Source organism: Prorops nasuta, unplaced genomic scaffold, assembly GCF_024137725.1.
Source record: "Prorops nasuta isolate Cenicafe-Biocafe unplaced genomic scaffold, Cenicafe_Pnas_1.2 PNAS00009, whole genome shotgun sequence".
Taxonomy (NCBI): Eukaryota; Metazoa; Arthropoda; class Insecta; order Hymenoptera; family Bethylidae; genus Prorops; species Prorops nasuta.
Genome location: NW_027116806.1, coordinates 8,492,368 through 8,513,982, shown reverse-complemented (window position 1 = coordinate 8,513,982; position 21,615 = coordinate 8,492,368). Strand labels below are relative to the sequence as shown.

The 21,615-nt window shown below is 43.6% G+C and overlaps 1 protein-coding gene across 5 annotated transcripts in view; it reads left to right on the top strand.

Annotated features, from left to right (window-relative positions):
* Positions 1-21,615, top strand: part of LOC136776501 (inactive rhomboid protein 1) — a 138,828-nt gene that overhangs the window by 44,846 nt on the left and 72,367 nt on the right. For 4 of the 5 annotated variants that reach the window (XM_066732066.1, XM_066732064.1, XM_066732065.1 and 1 more), the window contains exon 3: positions 16,001-18,784. In XM_066732066.1, the coding sequence (XP_066588163.1) occupies positions 16,032-18,784 (2,753 nt within the window). In that variant the 5' untranslated portion in view covers positions 16,001-16,031. The remainder of the gene's footprint in view (positions 1-16,000; positions 18,785-21,615) is intronic. The other variant, XM_066732067.1, reaches the window with a different exon arrangement.

The window sequence follows — 21,615 nt, the reverse complement described above, 5'->3', positions numbered from 1 at the left end:
AATAACTCAACGGAGAGTGACAAATTGGTCGCATTAGCCGCGGTTGAAATTATAAGAGAAATAATTTGCGGATTCGTTAGTAGTTACATTTCAAGCTAATTCCTGCACCGCTTGAGCCTTTAATCGGATTTGTGTGCTCTTTATGCTCCATGCTATGCGTGGCTTGGCAAATATAGCATGACAAAAATCGACACTTTTCTAGCGACACTATATGTATATGTGTATCTATATATATGTGTAATACCATAGGAGAATTCGCTTTGATCGTTTCAGTGCGCTGGCGCAATTACTGTAGTTTTCACTGATGCATATATGTATAGGTTCTACGTACACTTTCCTTCTTAAGCTCATGTGGTAGCTGTTAATTTTTGAAGAAAAAACAGAGCAATGAAGAAATTGTTATCGCCAAATCACACTTATTTTTAGAGCGAAAGAAAGCGATATTCGGGGGTGGGTGGAAACCAAAAGTCCATTATATATTCCGCTATAGGAAATTTTCGGTAAAATGAAACTGGCCGAAATGGTTGTTTTTCGAGAGCGTTGGAAATCCAGTAGTGAGAGCCCGTTGAAAATAATACCGTTTCCAATCATTTTGCATTGTTTGCTCTGCTATTAACGCCCGCCTGCGTTGGCTCACTCCATTTACGCACAATTTACACACACACACACACACACACACTGAGAAAATCCCGGCTATAAAATAGTATTGCGCCGATCAAAATTGCTCCAACTCCCGGCAATAATGAACCTTCCATCAAGCCATTCTACTTTGGTTGATCAATAATTATGTAGCATGATATATACGTAGGTATACTTGGTTGGATTTGGTATAGGAGGTGCAAAAAGGTGAGAGAGGCTAAGCTTTGGACAAGGATGGTTCGACCAGCGAAACTTGGTCGTAATATGTAATAATAATGCGCGGATACTGCTATACTGATAAAACTTTCCGTCCCCCTGCGTGCCAACTTTTCTTTTATCGTCGACTTCACACGCTCACCTGGAGATTTTTTATGTCGGACAAAAGTTTCGCACACAGAGGGGAGGACAGCGTGCTGCTGGCGAAATTTTCTCAACTATGAAAGTTTTTTTATACAAGTTCCAAAAGCGTCTAATCACACGACAAATGTATATTTATAGTTTGACGAAATCCATAATCGGAAATTCAGTTCTTCAGGTAATTCATTAACACCCTGTTTCTCTTCAATATATAATATAACTATCTTACGAACATCTCGCTACTTATATATAGCGCAGAATTTGATATATTCTTGTCTATATATATATATATATATCGATAGGAAATCTAGTGTTAATTTGCGATGAAATACCGCGACTTAAATCGTCTCCGGGTGCTGATAACACCATTGCGTCTCTTCCCGCGTAAAATCTCGTTAAGGAGATATAGGTGTGCAGTTGTGTGTGCGAAGAGTGCAAATTAATTAGTGGATGCGTGGGGGAATGGATGGATGGGGAAACAAGTTTTCGTGCCAGGAGGAAACTCGTAGGGATGCTCGCGACACCGTAGATCGCGGCGCGGTGCGTCGCCGCAACATCGAGGGGGGAAAGGAGCTCTCGAGAATTCCGTGGAGGAAACTTTACCAAGAAACTCTCGAGGAATTCCACGCACTATATACCTACCGAGTCTTCCTAAATTCCACAGTGAATCGTGAGTTCCACGTCAAACGTAAACGCGGAGCTCATCGATTTGTCTCGCGTGCCACGCATCATTTTGCCTTTCGCTATTCATCTGTCCATATCCGATGATGTTATATATATAATCGTGCTGGGATCTTTTATATCTCGTCACTCGACCGATACTGCAAAATTCTCTGTAGACGTATCGTGTGTGCTATCGTTTACCGAGAAAACGATCGTTCAAAACCCCAATACGTATGCAGTTATTATATATATATATATATATATAGATGCAATTAGTGCAAATTCCATCATTAGGAATTAAGATACCCATATATCGATAAGTGGCCCATCGCGAACCTCTCGAGCTTTGCCCATCCTTGTGAAATTTTAGTCACGCTGTACGTTTAAGCGTGCAGCGACCTTTTGACCCCGGCGAGAAATTTTGTCAAGTGCTTCTTTATGTTACTGAACGCTTTAGCGGTTATACAAAGTTGTCCGCTTGTCGTTGCTGGATACTGTGAGGGAAGAGCTTCCTTCATTAATTAGCGTTAATTAACAAACGTGCTCGAGTGTCCCGTTTACCTCCCCTCGTACCCCGCCCTCCTCCAACTTCGGAGACCCGGACGTGTACGTGTATCGCGGGGAGCACCGCGGTCAAGATATCAGTTTCCCTTTATTATATATCATATATACATTGCATTTTTATGCAATGAAAGACAAATAACAAAGAAATACTGAAATAAAATTATATCTAATCACGCGCTGATTATTATATATATAGGCACAATGTGTCTCGTGTTAAAAGACGAAAAATGCATGGAAGAGGAGGCACGCGTGGTTTCCGTCATTTGGTGGGGATTCTCGCGGCGAATCCAATGACGTCAGTGGTGGTCCGAGGCTGCAGTAGTAACGAGGCTGCCAAAGGGGATAATCCCGCGGTCATAGTCGGACAAGAGAGGGGATGCCGAGGATGGTCCAGCAGCCCGACGTTCCCGGTTGCTGGTTCCGCCGAGACCGCCGCTATAAACGCCAGCTGCGCCAATTGCGCCTAGAGATTGGTGATTAAGATGAAACTATGTGTATGTATGCGTGTGTGTGTGCGTGCTGCATCGTCAAACGGACATAATAATTCGGGGAAACTGTTGGACGATCTTGAATGCATCGCAACTCGACGACCCGACGACCCGACTTCCACTCGTCCCGGATTACACTCTGCTATATTCCTCAATTGCGAAACTTGATCGTTTGCTTAACTTCCTCCGGCATATAGCGGCAAAATTTCCTTCCCCTATGCATTCCCTTGTAGCGTACGTACGCGCAGCACTATAGAACGACTATTTGTCGTTCGTACGTTGCTTTCCTATGTATAAACACATCCGTGCACCGATTGCAGGACAAATTCAAATGATTCGTTCATCGTTCGTTCTTCGTGCTCCGAGTTTGGAGCGTGGATCAGTAGTTAGAGTCAAGCATTGGTCAGGCGGGTTAACTCGTGGCTTATTGTCTCGAAGCTCTTTCTTATAATTCAAGTGGGAGTTGGGATATATGTTATTAGAGCCGACTGTGCGAGATTTTCTCAGCGTTAAATAACGGAGAAATGGGGCGTCGTTCTTCATCGAGACGATTTTTAACAAAGAATCTTCATTGCGGAGCCTTTTGATTTTCCGATGCAGCGCGTTGTACCGAAGCGATAGAGCTTGATGAAAAAAGGGAAGAGGAAGGAAAAGTGAAAGGATTGATAGGATCGGAAGCGCAGGAATTGGAATTCTCCTTTATATTTCCCACGCGTGCAGGAAAAACGTGAGATAAGGATCATTCCGCTTTTTCTTCGATCCTTTCGCCGGGTTACTGATGTTAGGCTAGAGAGGTGCTAATCAAACGGTCATCGGTTAGTCGCGGATCCAGATAAACGTTACCGTACTTGGATTTTCGATAATAAATGGGATCGAGAAGGCGAAACAGACGTTTTCCTTTATTTGCTCGATTTTATCTAGAATGTTGCTGCAACCGCAACGTTGTTTAATCGCGGGCAAAGGGGGGAGGGGGACAAATCTCTGATACAAAAGATTTAAACCGTACGATTAAACTGGTTCTTGATATCCGTCTACGACGTGCCTTTGCAACGAAGGTGAATAAGACACGAGAGACACGAGAGTTTTCGAAGAAAAATGAGCGAAATTGGTGCTTGTCGAGCCGGTCACGCAATCCGCCTTTTAACCCTATCGGGAAAACCTACTTTTTGAATTTATAAAGAAAAATAATGGCCCTTCTTTATTGGTCCTCTGCCGGAAATCACGGTGCAGCGGCGCGCATGGAGGTATATACTCTCTAGTTAAATTTTTTAAGAATATATAGTACTATATAGCGTTATACAAGGAATTTTCATTACACGATAATATACTTGCAAGCGGTCGAACCACCTTGAAGTAAGCCTAACGAGATTGATGTAAAAAGTACAAAGGTATATTTATATAATTGCAAGGATCGAATAACGCACAGGGGTGGTTTGAAGGATTCGGAAAGGATGATCCGTGCAATGGAGCTCCTCTATCGTGCTAACCACTGGCAATTGAACGTTTGCAGATTGGCAATGTAATTACAGCTGGAGGTCAGGCGGTACATGGGAAGGGATCGGTGGAGGGGGTAGCTCAATTAGGAAGAACGACCAGACGCTAAAGTCCTCGAAATCCAAGCGGCAGGGCGTCAGTCGGCGGCCTAACGACTGCGATAACGAACGACAACAACGATCGTTAATTACACGCTCGCAAATTACAAGCGACCCGCGAAAGATTTCCTGGAACTCTCTCCGCTCTGCTGACTTAATAAGAAAATTCCCTCTCCCCCCTCCGACTCTCAAAGTCTACAATTATTTTTCACTCTTGATTTCCTTAATTCTTACATATATATATATATATATATATAGGTGCCTGCACCTTTTTTTAGCTCTTTCTCATATACATGAATTTATTCGTCAACCTCATTGCAAAGTTACGGTACAATAGTTATTAGAGAAGTCGAAATTATACGTAATGACCAACATAAAGCTACCATTATTTTTTTCGGCTTAATAAGAATAACGACGTCTGCATGACCATCGCGTTTCTGTTTTTACGCTTAGACTCGGTACGGGTCCGTTGAACGAGGAAACGAGGCAACGAGAGATGTAAAAAGCGGCTTTAACCATTCCATTTTTAACGAGCTACTCCGTAGACAAACGCAACGGAGGAGCCCGAGGCTGATTATTACTTGGCTAAAAAGTTACTGTTATACTTCTAGTATTTGTGGATGCACCTTACTAGCGCTAGCAAAAAATCCATAAAGCTCCCTATCTCTCTCTCTCTCTCTCTCTTTACATTTTCCTATATAATGAGTCTCATTACAATCTAGTTTTTATATCTACGAGTAAGAATAATCGGTAGATTCGGTCTCCCCTTAATTATTGACAGTTTCCGTCCGGATTTCATTTTCCAATTTGTCCCCACACACCACCTTTGCTTCTGGAATCGACCCGGCGACACGTCATTAATTAATGCTGCTGCATGACGCCTGCCTATTTTCATCTCCGGCCAATCAATGCGCACGACCAGCTTATCAATTTTAATCAAAATCGTATCTCTGCTCCTGCAGTCTAGCTTCGCACTTATCGCTCTCTGTACCTTCCTATATACAGTATTCTTCCATTATCATTATTCATTTAGCGGAACCCTTTAAACTTCTTAACGAACCAATTATATCGTAATTATATTTATCTCGCCACTCTCCACGCTAGACTATTTTTTCCTCGCTCTTAATACAGGATTGTATATACCTATAAACAATTATCCTCAACCGATTGCAGAACACCTGTGCATTAGACATTATATTGGACCGATAATACCAGACAGATAGACTCGATGCATTATACATATACACTATCGATAACAGAATCGTCACGTTAGTTTCTCCTATCGTGCATTATGCTGATAAAATCGTTACATTAGAGGCTAAAACGTTGTAATGGCATCATTTCGCGCGGAGTATGTATATATTAGTAAGGTGTGTATATATGTGTGTGTGGTGGAAGCATCACTCGGAGAAGATAGACTCGTAGCAGACTCGTTATCGCGACTTTGCGCAATTTATAGTTTTCCCGTGAGCTATACGCAAAAAGCACGTGCTCGTAAATCGTTGAGGATAAAAGGAAATAAATGTATCAATGTTACGTTACACGTACGAAGCGTGCGGAGTACAAGAAATTCCTCGGATCTTTTCAACAAACAGTTGCAAACAACGTTGTCGATGATCTCTCGCAGTGGAAGGAATTGTATATCTTATATAACGTAGTGGACTTGCTCGTGTACACAGGCTTCACTCGCTGATAATAATAATAATAACGTACGATCCATATACATACACAGCTACGATAAAAATCAATCGGTTCAGGATTAAGAAGAATCTTTTATCATCGAGCTTATCGCGAGAGGCTTATGGCACCTGCTGGAAAGGAAAAAACTATAATAATAATAAATGAGTGCTCGAGAACACGGACGTTATATAAGAGGAAATTCAGCAGAAGCTCGTGCAATTTTCATCATCTCTCCTCGATCGCGACATGCCGTTACCTGTATACGATTAGAGTTACCCTCTGCAGCAGCCATGCACATTGCACTCTGCTATTGGCTATATTGACTAACTTTACGAGTACATATATTTCGTAGTTATATGTATAACCGCGGTAGAAAAACAGATTATTTTAACGCTCGCCATAACGCGTAGATTTTTGTCTCTTATTATTACGCGCGAGTTGGATGATGGTTTTGCGGTTTAAAATCCAAGAGAGCATGGAGAATCGTGGTAGGAGAATGGGAGAAGCGAAGCGCTGTACATTGGTAGATTGCACAGTGTTTTTTCTGAATCTCGGCAACGCTCGAGTTAGTCGAGTTCTCGTGGATAAAGAAAATTCGGATACTGGACGTTTCGCTTGATTGATCGTTTTATCGATATTCGCCTAGCATTTATCAATCATCCTCGGGGGAATCGTACTTTCACTCGACGCACCGTCGACGCTTTATAAAAAACCAAAAACAATATTGCTGCGCGTATTCCACGTGAATGGAGAAGCTGATGCATTAGGATGAGTATAAATGTGTAGTGATAAACTGTAGTGTTTACTTTTCCATTAAGAGAGAGATTGGTATTGCGTAATATGTCATTTATTGTTTCTTTGTGCATAATTAGTGTATCGGGTATATATATATATATATATATATATATATATAGCATATTAGGATAACGACGAGATGGATAATTAATTTAATTGAACGAACACCCCAGTGGAGTTTTGCCAGTGAGCCCTTGGCATGGTTCATGGAAAGCCTCATCGTTTTTTTATCCTCCATTTTTTTCTCATGAGTATAATATATATCTGATCGTGTTACCATGTATATAACGCTGTGGCATAGAATCGACGTAGTTTGCTGCGGAGAATAGAGCGAGCTCCGTCAGCTCCGTCAACTCCGTGCGGCCAAGTCGATCTGGTCCATCGATTTCCGCTTCAATCCTGCGCTACAGTGATATTGGTTTATGTGCTGCCAGCATATCAATTTGATATGGACCAGCTGCTATCATGAATGACAATCTTACCACCTTCTTGCCTTCTGCCTTAATTCCTATTGCTTTCATTGGTTTATTCTTGCATATATTTGACGTGTCATTGTTTAGCAATAATTACCGTTCCTCGTGAAAATGAGAAAAAGAAGAAAAATTAGCTTCATTTTGCCCCTAGTGAAAACTACACGACTAATAATAATTTGCTCGTTTTGGTAGGATTTGTTAATTAGCGACACACCACGTGCTAGAAATAATTGGACGACACGCGCGGACAATTAAGTGGAAACGATGCGATTTTCGTGCTTTTCAATATAATCATAATCGGAACTAATTATAGCGATGGTCACTGGACCACGAAAATTTCCGTGGCCACGCAACCACAAATTGCAGCGTTTTCCTTCTTGTTTTTCCGAACTGCGATAAACTGGGTAAAAGTGATCATCATATCACGTTTTTCCTGCATTTTAACGTTTAGAGGAAAAAACTTGGTGAACGCTGAGATGCAAATCGGACGGCTTGGAAATCTATTTTATGATTTCAGATTGAACGCGCGCGTCTATATATATATATATATACACACATATAGGCTTATATTGGCCAATCAATTTTGTTGATACGAGCACTTGTCCAGCATAACGTAGAAACTGCCGTATTTCTAACTGTATAATCAATTATCGTTATCTATTTCGCTTTTAAACGACGAAATTTACTAAAATAAATCTGTGCAGCTTATCTCTATACATAAATGAGTTGCTATCGGAAATCTGGCAAATAAATTTACCTGTCTGACCGAAACGACGATGGAAAATTATTTCTAATTAGAATATCCTTCTCAATTGGTCCGTTAACTTTCAGCGCGCTTTTTACTCGTGACACAATTTCATGTCTGACCAAAGCAGGATATTCTCTCCTAGTTTTGCCATTTTCCACGTTTCTCGGCTTCGCGCGTCTTTTCCGTGACCTTTCCCGTCCGTCCCCCCCCCCCCCCTCTCTCTCTCTCTATATATATATATATATATATATATATTCACTAGAAGTAGGTCGACCACTATTGTTCGATATTATTTATTACGTTCATTAAACCGCTCCCCCCCCCCCCTCCCCATCTTATACTTGGATCTATTTTTCTCGTCGAAATGGCACATCGAATTTAATTGAAGGAAGCTTAGCAATATATTTGCGGACGAGCACGTGGGTTATATAAGCGTGTATGACTATTTGACACCAGTTTCTCGAGGTTTCTCCATCGCTTCGATATATATGTATATGTTCTGCAGCAATTTTCAGCGCGAGGGTCGAGTATCCATGCATATACATTGCATATATAGCGCGCAATAGCGGAGTTTATTCGACTGGACGCGAGAATGGGCTTGAACGGTTTAGAAATCGGTTTCATGGGGCGCGGTACACGACGCGTCTGCTACAAGATAAATATTGCATATGGGAAAAGAAATAATAACTGACATCGAGGCCGAATAACGCGTCGATGAATATTGCGCGCTGAACAACGCGATTTTCCAAATGTTCCTCATCTTCATTCCAGACCGTCAACTCGTTCAATAGAATGTGGGAAAAGGGCCGCGCGAGCGCGGATTGAAATTTAAAAATTTCTATTAAAAAGGAGCCTGGCGTTGGAGGAACCTGCACCTTTTCCATACTGGCGAAGCAAAGAAATCCACTTTTGAATCCATTATATTTTCAGTTTCCGGATAATTTAAGTGGTTCTTGGAAAGATCGGATTTAAAAAGTTTCTTTCCACCAAGTATGTTATATCATGCTTTCTATAGATATACGTATGTATATTTAAGTGTGTGTGTGTGCGTGGGAATAATCATCTTTGAGAGATGAGAATAATTCCTGCGCGAGCCAGCGAGCTAGGTCTTTTGTTCGTTATTTGAAACTGGACTTACGATTGCAGGATATCACGATGGGTTTCCAATCTTTTTGTCGGTGAGTTACGCAAGTTCAGCGTGAAATTCGAATCGAGCAGAGCGACGGGTGCTAATGGCTTTCCGACCCTAGTTTTCAGACCGAGACTTTTGGATCTGACTGAAAGTGTATCCGGATTAATATGCCGATGAAAAACGCCCCGTCGGATGACACTAATTTGAAAGGACCATAAATCTCCGTCGTACCTGCCGAGGGAACGTCAACCATATATTTATGGGCCTCGATAAATACAAATTTATGTAATAAGCAGTATAGCTGTCGTGTGATCTACAAATCTTTTCACCTAAAATGCACGAGTGATTATTTTCTCCAAGGACAAAGCCTGCAGGGAGTGGCATGCATTTAATATATTTCCTCTCCACTGAATTTTATCACGGTTAAAATAAAGTTTCGGTCGCGACCTCTCTCTTACATAAATATATATATATTGAGTGGTAATAATAAAGACATTAAAGACAAAAGGTGAGAAGATTTGAAGAGAGTTTGGGAGTGGCGCTAGCTTCTGCGTGCTTTTCACCACTTGATTTCGTATCGGTCGTTGCGCGCTTACGGCCCCGCAGTTGCCGTTCTTTGCTGTCTGCCGGCCCTGCCGCCAGTAGACCGCAATTTTACGAGAGTGAATTTACGCCATTTCCAATACAAAGCTCGCTTTCCTATTTTATCTATCGCGCGACGCCGCCGCCGGGCCATTTGGACTCCGGTGCAAGAAGAGAGGAGCAGCGGGAGATCGCAACGCTGAAATCAGCGCTTCCCCCCCCCCCCCTCCTCCCATCCCACTTACAACCCACTCCATAAATCCACTAAAACTTTCCAAAACGTCTCCCCATGCATAATATTAATCGGATCCTATGTATACCACCATAAATCCTGCTATATCAACGGGGAATTTACCTCCTAGAACATTTCATTCATGGGACCCGATAAAATTATGCTTACCAAAAGAATTTCTCCTATTCCTTTTCTTTTCATCGAACAGCTTTTATACGTCATACTCGTAAAACTGGATAATATATCATGGAAAGTGATATCATATTGCAAACTAATTTTTCAGAAATATCTTAATAATAAGTTTAATATATGGATGGTTGCAGCCTGTTTTTAGTAGATCTTGATAATTTAACCATTACATTGTAGCTTTAAATAATTAATTAGATTCTTCGGTCAAAAAGATATGTAATTTTTATGTAGCATATACGATTCAGTCGAGAAGTATAGTCACTTTATATTGTTAAATCTATTTTTTGACGTATATTCTTCGCTATAAAATTAGGTTAATTTCTTATCGCAACATAATTCATTGAAATTTGTTTGAAAAATGTACTGTTTGGCTGAGAGACTAGAAAGAAATTTGAGGCAATGTGCTTAAAAATAGATCCTATCGATTTCAAATTGTAAGAAAATCAAGTAAAAAATATCTGAGGTCTGTAAATTTTAACGTGGATATTGGCTGATCAAGTATTTCTTCGTGTTATCACGAATATGTCATTAGAATTGTTCAAAAACATCGATCGATAATAGTTAAAAATTGAATCTTTAAATAGTAAATAACTATATGTATTATTTTTAACTTGGATTCTCTGGAAGGTTGAGCCATGGAATTGCGAGAATTATATGTAAATATATATAGCGCACCAAGAAGAAATGTAAGGAGAAGCGTGTCGTTGTAGTTGACGAGAGTTTCGGTGGCTGAAAGACTGCTCGTTATATCGAGAAGACTAGAAGACATCGCTTGGTTATTCGGCGAGACATATCGGGGTCTCTGACCTTTATTTTTCATCGAGCTCGTTACCCCGTCGCAGGAGGTTTCTTCGAGAAAACCCCTCCGAGGAAAAAGTCCAAAGGAACTCTTCGTCTCCTTGTCTCCTTGTCTCCTCGTACAATCGAGTAGTATACTGAAAGCCTGATGCTGCTGCGCGCTGTTATTATTTCGCATTTGCCCCTTCTGCACTCCTGCATCGCTATTGTCAACTCATGAATTTACTCCATTCACTTCTCTCCCCTGTACTGTCTACTCATTCCATCCTCGCTGTTAAATCCACGTTCAATATAAAAATTCATCACCTACTCCAAAAGAATCAGAATTTACCCAAACACAATTTGACCATGCAATCATTATTGATATTCCTCGGTAAGAGGCTTAATCGGCATTGGTTCCGTTCCAATTATCTCGATTCGACTCTCTGTATTCTAGCAAGTTCTGTATTACGTAATTCCTGTGAGAAATAAATCCTCTCATAATTTTTGACTGTCGATGGACAGAGACGAAAGAATTATTCCCACTAGGGAAATATCGGTTTTCAGCAATATATATATACTCATCTATCAGCGTTGAGTAGTTCAGTGTAAAACGAAGTTTCTCTTATTGCTACACGCTTTATTTGTCAACTTTTATCAGTAATTAAGGGATTAGATGCATGGATTATGAGTAAAGAGAAAAGCATAAATTCTCTCACTTTTTAACACAATGAATAAATTATTTCAACAATTAAGAAACATTTGATTTTCTACTCGAGTCAAGTTTACCACGGTTAGGTGACTATCGCGGGAATACTTAATGTTTCTCAAAAATCCAACTTCAAATAGCATCTAAATTTTAACAAGTTTTTTTATGAAATCTAGTTTATACGTCATTTTTCCATATGTCAAAAGTTCCAATATAGAGTAATTCGTTTAGTAAGTTGGAAAAAGGAGAAAACCTACATATTTTATTCCGTTTAAATTGGTATGTAACGGGAAAACACAAAATGGACGATACATATAGCTCTAGCGCAGCTATATATAGTCGTGTCAGGTAAATTTGCCAAAGCATCGCTTTAATAGATTCTCCTAGATTTAACAAAGTTCGCAATGCTTGCCCTTTCCTTGCTCCATTCTCAAATAGTGCATTCTCACTGTCCTATAGCCGGTCTCTCGGAGAGACCGGAAACGTTTGCGTTTCCGCTTTGGACAAGTTGAGCATGTCCACCGGTGGCTTGGTACATTTGCAGGCCTCGCGTGTGCCGCCTGGTACGATTCGCTAATCGCCATCCGCCATTCGGCAACTGCAATATTAAATTCGCATCGAGGATCGACCTACTTCGATATCCACCTTGCGCAATTTTCCGATAGATTCTCGTGAAACTTTCCGTCGTTGATCGATAATTAAAATACTTTAACAAAATGACAATTAATTTTCTCTATTGCTTCCTATCGGATAACACCGATCAATAATTGGATTAATTTTTTATCGTCTACGAGTAGGCTCCATCGAACCTCGTTTAAAGGAACGAGTGACAAAAAAATGTTCACTCGTACGTGTATCAGACTCCGAATGATCGTGTGTGCGAGTGTGTTCGAGAGTGAAATGAAATTAAACGCATGAGGGTAGGCAAAGGTTGTTATAGGTGGTGGGAATACACAGTACTCGCGTGGCAATCAATGCAATTAAAGGATCAAAGGATGAATAAGTTCTGGTATTGTTGATCGTGCTGTAAATGTTGTAGAATCATTGTATCCATCGAATTGGATTATTCTCCACTCCACTACTGACAACTGATTAATTGGGATAGAAGTACCGAAGTTACAAATGTTCCAGTACCATAAATAGGATGTAAATAATCCTGCAAACATTTTCTTTCCATCCTTTTTAATCTGCAGAGAGAAATATAGCGAGCAATCAACGATCGACGCATAGATTTGCTTCCTTCTTTTCTGTCGTCGAGCGACTGGACCGACGAGGTATAATGAGATGGATTTGGACAAGAGAGAGAGAGAGAGAGAGAGAGAGAGAGAGTGAGAGAGGGGGGGGGGGAGGAAGAAACGAAAAACAGAAGAAAGCGTAAGAAGAAAGTTTTGAGCAGCTAGCGCTTATCGTCGAGAGATACGACTCTTACGCCCCGATGACGAACAGAATCGACGTACTTTTCTTTTGGTAGAACGTGCTTCAACGTCTTCTCTACTTTACCTTCTTTCGATCCTTCTAGATAAATGTTTTTTGTTGTTCGTCCCAGTTTTTCTTCCAGACCACATCTCTTCATCCTAACCTGAATACATCTATAGCTGTTCAATAATTTAATTTTTACTTGTAAATTGATGATTCTCCAGTCGACCCCTCTCTCTCTCTATCTCTCTCTCTTTTAGTATTGATTCCCTTATTGAAGAATTAAATGTTGAAAAATACCAAAGCGTTGCTATCTTTTCCACACCACCTTGAGGTAGATAGCTAGGTGCGTTTTTTTTTTAAGTGGTTTCCCCAAGAGGCCTAATCCACTGGATATTTCTTACCTGAATCTTCTCGAAGAGCCAAACTCTATGTGGAAGTAAGAGAAAAAAGAAAAAAGCTTCTTGCAATATCTTTCACTTTCAAGGTTCGATGAACGTTGCTTTCTTTTCCTCCTTAACTCTCCGACCAATTAAATGCAAACTTCCTGCTTCTCATGCACCGCGTTTTAGGAACTTGCAGCCTCTGGTGCATCCTCCTTTCTTGGTAAACCTCGTCTATAGGAATTACTGATTTTCTACTACCCCCTAGAGCATGTGCTTATTCGTACTATTTAGTTTTACATCTACCATCCACGAGCTTACACACCGTCTATATATGTTCGAGGATATGTTAGTCCCTTCGCTTCTCTACCCCGCACACATGTTACTCTTACACTCAGAGAGTTAGAAGACTCTGGCGAATAATAAACTCTATATATCTATCTCTCTTTCCCGTAGTATTCGCAACATGGACCACTTTTCGCAAGAACTTTTATCAATCGTACCGGATGGTAAGAAGTGGTTCGAAAAAATCGGTATCGGGAGCGATAAACGCGATGAAGAGCTGCAAGAACCTCGGGGTATAGTAACGGTAGATGTTGGATGTTGGTAAAAGATGGTTGCGCGTGTTGTGATAGGGAAAAGTTGAAGGTGTAGGAAAAAGGACGGGAAAGTAAATGGGAGGAGAAGGAGGAGGAGGAGGAGGAGGAGGATGATGGCGGAGTGGTCGGTCGCAGTCGCTAATTGCAAAAACTGCCTGAAGCGTCCACGCGATACTCCATCTGGTTGGTAGACGGGGCGACGGGCAAGTCCGTGAGACTGGCGAGACTCGGGCGGAAAGGCGCAAAAGAGGAGAAAAGGTCGGAATGGGGTAAGAGCTACTGCATTAAGCCAGATGCGTCGCAGCTAGCACAGCTCCACACTGCAGATGCTCTGTGTCCTAACAACTTTTCATCCTTAAATTTTCACATCTACTTTTTCCCAGAAGCCAAAAGTCCAACGATCAAAAGAACTCGCGACAAAAACTCGTCGACGCTCGCTATTCCACAACATCTTCATCTCGTAATTCTCTTCAGCGGTTTGATTACGCCAACTCGACGGGCCAAAGCATCGCACGCGCTAAAAGAAAATGGCAAACGAGATAATTAAGCGATGTTACGCGAAGAGACTATGATATTTTAATCGCTAGTTAAACGCTCGCTCGGTTTTAACTTTCATGGATATATATCCGGAGAGTATTTGAATATGTATAGAGAGAAGAATCGATATAGTATCTCGATCAGACGAGCGCCAAGTTTCCACTGGTTTTTCATTCTGCCAAGTGTTTTTCCTTCTGAAGATTGTACAGAGTGACTCGCGCGAAACACCAGCTGCATTTTATCTTTATGACACCGGCAAGCATACACTTTTTCCGCCATTTCCACCTTTCACGGAGACTTTTTTCTACTATCCGATAAACGATCGACGCATCGCAAAAGTGTCTCCTATACTCTGCCATAGGAGCTCGTAGAGCCGGATGACTCGAACATTTCAATTTTTCTTTGCCATCGATGCAATCACCGATTGAAAATACGAAGCCCCGTTTGTACCGCTCGTAACCGATACGGGATACCGTTGCGCGCGCGCTAATAATATCCATAACAATATAGAAACATTTGCCACGTCCAAATATATCCAATACTATAAATACTCACAACGCACTCTTTTCAATGTGGGGTTAACCTGCAGTTCTCGAGTTGTTCACGGTTCGGAGGACTCTCGTTAGGATGATACGTAAACTCTAGCTTTATTCAAAATTCTAACATCCACTTGTGCAGAGTTATCATAGAAGAATATAAATTTATGTGCAATAACCTATTCTCTAAAACGCTGTTATTCTACTGTGTATAAAAACAATTTAGTTTTGCGCGTGCAGGCACTCGAAGCAGGGTTTGTCATGGTAATTGATCGGACGTTTGGTATAAGTGGATGACGGATTGGCCGTGAGGGCTGATCAACTGTAAAAAAAGAGAATTGTCTGTTAATTGACACGCTCGGATCCGGAGAACTCCTGGTCCTGGCGGTTACAACATATAGAGGAGTGCACGGAAAACTCCTGTGCGGGAGAATGAAGCACGGATAACTCCTGTGCTGAAGGATGATGCACGGAAAACTCCTGTGCAGGGAAGGATGATGCACGGATAACTCCTGTGCGGGAAGGTATTTGAACACTCCGGCTAGAGCGAGGACAAGGAGTGATATGTGCGCTCTGAGATCGGTCTTTATATAGCCGTCGGTAGTTAGATTATTGCCCGTTGATAGCGCTCGCGTTAGCTGGTGCGGAGTGGGGCGCTCGATAAGGCCCGCTTACGCTCAACGCACGTCCTATAGTATACAATGCTACATTATTACCAGCCTTTATACTATACTTTATTGTTTAGAAACCGATGCCACGCGGTACCATATTCCGTAGTGGAGATCACTCCGTATATTCTCTTTACTCGTCTCATTAGACATTTTGTCTTAACGATTATATGTACAAAACTAGTGAAAATTTAAGTAATATATAGAATTTGAATAAAAACACAAAATTCTGTGTTTACAGATGTCCTGACAGCGGGCCACGGGCCAGCAGGATGCCGACAGACGACGACTATGGCCGAAGAGAACGTTTCTTGTTGCATCAGCACCAGATCGGTCAGTATGGGTCGTCGTCGTCTCCGGTCCCAGGAACAACGGCGAGTTCCGGCAACTCTCAAGTTCTCTCGAATAACCCAACGGATTGCTACAAGCAGCAGCATCAGCAGTTGGACCAGCAACAGACGCAAATCGGGATCGTCTCGGACCACTGCGACTATGGACTCCGGAATCGAGTATCCGCTTTGGATAGGCACGAAAAGTCGACGTCGGATAAAGCGGTGTTCGAAGATACGGGAAAAGGCTGCACGGATCAGCGAGATCTATCAACGGGCAGTGGCGAGCGCTTCTACCAAAATCAGGATAGATTTGTTCAGGGCCTCCACAAATACGCGACGAGCAAGTCCAGTCAAACGCTACCGCAGAGCGGCTGCTCGTCGGACAGATACGTTAGGTACGGAGGTGAACTGGGAAACGGTCATCCCGATCAGAGACTCGGTTTGTCGACGGTGGACCGGTACCAGTCGCTGGCCAGTAACGAGTTGCGGTTCCAGCACACTTCCGGTGAGCCTGGACAGGTTGTCGGTGGGGCCAAGGAGTACCTCGGTGGCAACGCCGTCGTATCCGGTAGCGGAGAGGCGTTTTCACCCGCGGAAAGCTTCCCGTCGCCGCCATCGCCAGCACCGGCCAACGACAGATTCGTCCCACCGCCCCCCTTGTCCCCGAGTCCCAGCGAGAAGTACGCTTCCTCACAGAGTCTGGCTGGTTATCCTCCTGCTGATAGGATTCTGCCCCCAGGCTCTCCGGTCGCCAGATATAGCACCGCACCGGCATCGCCAATGCCAGCCAAGGGATTCTCGCCTTCCGACAGATTGCTGGCCAATCAGCAGTCGACATCGCCATCAGCATCCTTCGATCAAGGAGGCAAGGATCAGCAACGATACTCTGCACCAGCTGCCGAGCGTAATCTGTCGGGATCCTCGCCAGTGCTTGCTTCTATCCAAGCCGTTCTCCAGAACGAGCGAGGACCACCCTCGATCACTTCCGGTTCTTACTCGACCGAATCGAAGGAGCCATCTGCCGGTAGATACACCGCTGCTATCACCACGGACAGACTGCTGTCATCCTCACCGATACACGCGCCGGTACCAGAGAGATTCGCCAGTAAACCCTCGGAAAAGTACCACGTGGAGTCACCGGTCCACGAACGGTATCATCGCCAGGAGCCGCAGACTCTTCATCACGATAATAGGTACGCGACGATCGCCACCAGTGCGGAGAGGTTTCTTTCGAGCTCGGTCAATCCGGAAGCTGCTCATCAGAGATACTCCGTTGGTACGGACTCCCAAGGACGAAGACATTACAATAACAACTCGGAGAGGCCGGTGGAGGCGACGGTCTGCCAAAAGTACGTGGACCGATCGAGCCTATCGTCGACCCTGCCCTCGACGATGCCCTCGACGCCCGGAGACTTTGGCAGATACGCCAATTATCAGGAAATTGCTTCTCAGCGTTTCAGCGATCTTCCAGTTCAGCAGCGTTGCGGACAATCGAGCAGAGGCAACGAGAGGTTCGGCAACGACCGGTACCTGTCCAACTCCTCGCCTGGTCACGAGAACGCCAGGTACTCCATTTCCGCCTCGTCTACCGAGCGTCTGCTGGCCAATACCTCATCCTCGCCGTCGTCCTCCTCGGAGACCGGAAGTCGCTACCATTTCCCATACGGGAGCACCGGGCAGTCCTCGATCTCGCCCAGCCCACCGGATGGCTCCTCCTGCGGTGCCTCCAGTGGAGGCCACAGGACCAACGCCTACCAATCGGCCACTTCCAAATCCAACGCCGACAAGTATCTTCAGCTATCGAAATCCGTTCAGAGTGGATACGTCTACAATCAAGCCACCAGCAACGATCATCAGTTCTCCATCGGGCCTCCTCAGGAGCGTTACGAACGTTACCACCACGCTACTGTCGATCGGTACTCTCCTGCTCGTGGAATGCCAGCGGATAAGTATCTGTCCCTTCCGAAAGCGAAGGATCGCTTTTCCGCTCGTATAGTGAACAGTTCGTCCTGTGGTGCGTCGGTCGTTACCGTGGGTAGCGCTAGTGGTACTAATACCGCTGCTAGTGGTAGCGGCGCCACCGCCGGAGGATCCAGCGCCGGCTGCACCGACAGGAATTACGGAGTTTCAGCCGGAAACGGTAGCTACGTGCCACCGAACGCGCACACACCGGTCGAGAGATACGTACCTCAGCCACCGCAGGAGGTGCTTTACTCGGACAGATACGTCGATCGGTACGTTCCTGCCTCGGTTCACACACCGACCGACCGTTACGTTCCCGCTAACGATCCCGGTGATCCTTACATGAGGCGGGATCTCGGATTTCACCACCATTATCGACTACCACCACCGGCGGCCTACCCTTATCACCAATCCCACTTTCGGTTTCGTGGCTTCGCCTATGCCGCCGCCTCGCCCAGCAGATTGACGGGAAGTCCCGGCTCCAGCAGCTCCAGCAGCTCCACCTCCAACCAACGCGACGGCTTCTCCACTTCGCCGCTCCTCAGACCCAAAACTCGCGGCGCGTCCGCCCTCGAATTCGCCTCGTCCGCGAGACACGTACCTGCCAACCCACCTCCATCTTGCTGCACCGAGGTCGTCTCCAATAATCGAGCGTGTTGCCAACCGATCCGAAGATCGCTGCCGCCTGCTACTCTTCCCTCTATCACAGCTCAACCCACTCATAGCCCATGGTAAGTTCTGTATATATGTATAGATTTCAGCTATTGATCCGACCGCGTTCTTAATTTTACATTGCAAACGCAAATTTTTAATTCCCTATAAAAGAGTCTGCGAATAATGGAAATACAGGGGAAGAAAAGAATTGTTAATTGGTGGCCTTAGATTTCAAGAAAAAAGATTAATGAACATCCATATATACATGTACGGATATATGAAAGAATACAGGCTAAACAAAGCTCGGAGCTTTGTATAATAATTGTAAGTTATGTGGTGATTGCGCGGTTACGTAGGTCGAATTTTAATCTGTCCGGCAAAACTGCAAGCTTTTTTTTGTCCCTCTTGCTAATTTAGTTTGGTAGCTTGGTATATATAGGTTCATATATATGTATATATGCAAGTGTATAATGCACGCATTGCATGGCGTAATCAGCAGCTCGGTTATAAAGCACGAGAATTAGAACAGAGTAGTCTCCTTAATTGAGGGATAAGTATTATTTACGAGCAGCGGAGTCGAAGACAGCAACTCCTCGGGGCCTTGCTTGCTCGAGTTAACGCAAAGCCGACCCAAATTTACTTTCCGTCCATCTTAAATCTGCCACTATAAGATGGCCTAATACTCTTGCGGCGAAAACTACGCTCCAAAGGGGATTACAATTGCAGAGAATCTGAGAAATATTTTATTAGTTATGGGTGTGCGGGAGACTGGGAGCCGGGACGCCAGACGCGGCTGGGCGTTTATAATGGGAAAGGGCGATCATAACGAAACTGAGATATACGAGAGATAAAAACGCGGGATGAATAAATATATATATCACATTGATGGGAATAATTTCAAAGATGGTAAGATAAAAATTAATTTTAACGCGAGGTACGTGTTGGATAATTTATTGAAGGGGTGCGGGCAGAATTATCTAGATTGCAGCCTATATAGCTGGCTGGTGACAGCGTTGGCGAGCTTTTTGCAATTGTGGACTTTCGACCGAGTGCGAAGGTCGCTTTTGTCGTCATAGCAATCAGGTTAATGGAGTATCGGCTCCCCTTTATTTTTTCATTCTTAATGCTGTCGTCAGGCTTCGTAACAGGCCACTCTCTACCACTTTCCACCGAATGATAATCGCTTCTGATACCAATCCCCAGTATCGTCTTTTGACAAATCTTATCAGCCCTTCCGCTTATCGTCCATCAATTTTTCCTTGCGTCCCCTTCCACTACCAACTTACCTGTAATCTTTTGCCCTTTTTTCCCATCAGGAAAAGGAATTCTGGCTAAGCTTTAACGACAATGGCTTCATTGTGGGATGGAGGGGAAGAAGGGTTAACGTGCAAATATGTACCCGATAAAACTTTTAATATCGGTCCTGTATATTAAATGGCTATTTGCAAAGCACTAGCAGAGAGAGAGAGAGAGAGAGAGAGAGGGGGGGGGAGGAGGAGGCCGATAAGGGGAGGGCTGGTACATTTTGAGCTTAAGGCTGAGATAATACTCGCCTTATATATTCACCTGAGTGTGATTTCGATAGGGAGGTAGGATTTCCAGGTCGTTGCCAGCCAGCAAAGTGGGCCAACCAGTGGCGGCGGAGCCTTCAACATTACGTCGACATGGTCCTTTCTCGCTGCTAGTATTCTCCCTCTATATATATATATATATATACCGCCTACACCTCCTTCCAGTTTGCTTTCGGATATCGACTTTGCTTAAATTTCCACCAACTTGCCGAATTTGTCCAAAGCTTTGCGGTCAAGTCGATTCGACGTCCATATATATACTGTGGATATCCCCCCCCCCCCCCAAAAAAAAGAGAAAAGTAGAAAAAACAATCTAAATTATTCCCGACATGTCCAACTTTTGCCATTTGCACGAGGAAAATTCATCAACATCGATTTTTCCTATTTTCTCGATCCGGACCAACCAAATGGTCCGTTAAATATTTCAGACAATCTCGTCATACTCATTTTCCGTTCGCTTTGCCTCCTTTTATTTAACGCTAAATGCTTCCTCAGCCTCTTAACCTTTTTCCATTTTCCACCCTTTAATCGCGTCATCGTTGTTTCATCCTCGGAAAAGATTCAGCCAATTGCAGGACGTTTCCTGTCTTAAACGCCAAGGAACCGTAGCTGCACTCTAATGGAAAGGGCTGAGCAACTGCAAAAAGTTTCTCCGATTATTCCTCCAATCGTGGAGTATCGATTTTACAAACGTATACCGTTCGATCCTTTTAATCATGGGTGAAAGGAACAGGGATTAACGGGAGCTTTTAACTGGGGTTGTTCCTACGCGAACAGTGCGAAAGTCCAGAAAAAGGACAGAAAAGGGGGCGGGTGAAATTATGCAAGGGGATGCTATTACATAGTGACGGTTTTACGATTACGCGAGTCGTGCTCCGGGGCAAATCCCAAATTAATCCGGACAACCCTTGGAGATCCGTCCGTACTAGCCTCGTTGATCGCTCTATCGAGGGACTAATATGAGGGCCAGCATTCGGAGATCGTCTTTCCTCTCTTCGCTGTATATATGACAGGAAATTTGTGTCTCTCCACGAAACAATTATATAATCCTTAACAGGATGGCTAAGGAAAAGTGTTATATATATATGTATATATACCGTTGGAAATTCACTGCAGAGTGAAAAACAAAATTATTGCAATTAAACAGATTCCAAGTTGGATCGAGGAGATTCTTGCGAGCTTTAAAAGCTTGGAAATTGTTTATTCGGTGAAAAATACAGTGCAGGGCGTGAAGAAGCGAGGTATATGGATCGAGGGATGCTGACAAGGATCGAGAATGGGGGAGGGGGGATTGCACTACGACGACGACGACGACGACGACGCTCTACGTGCTGTTG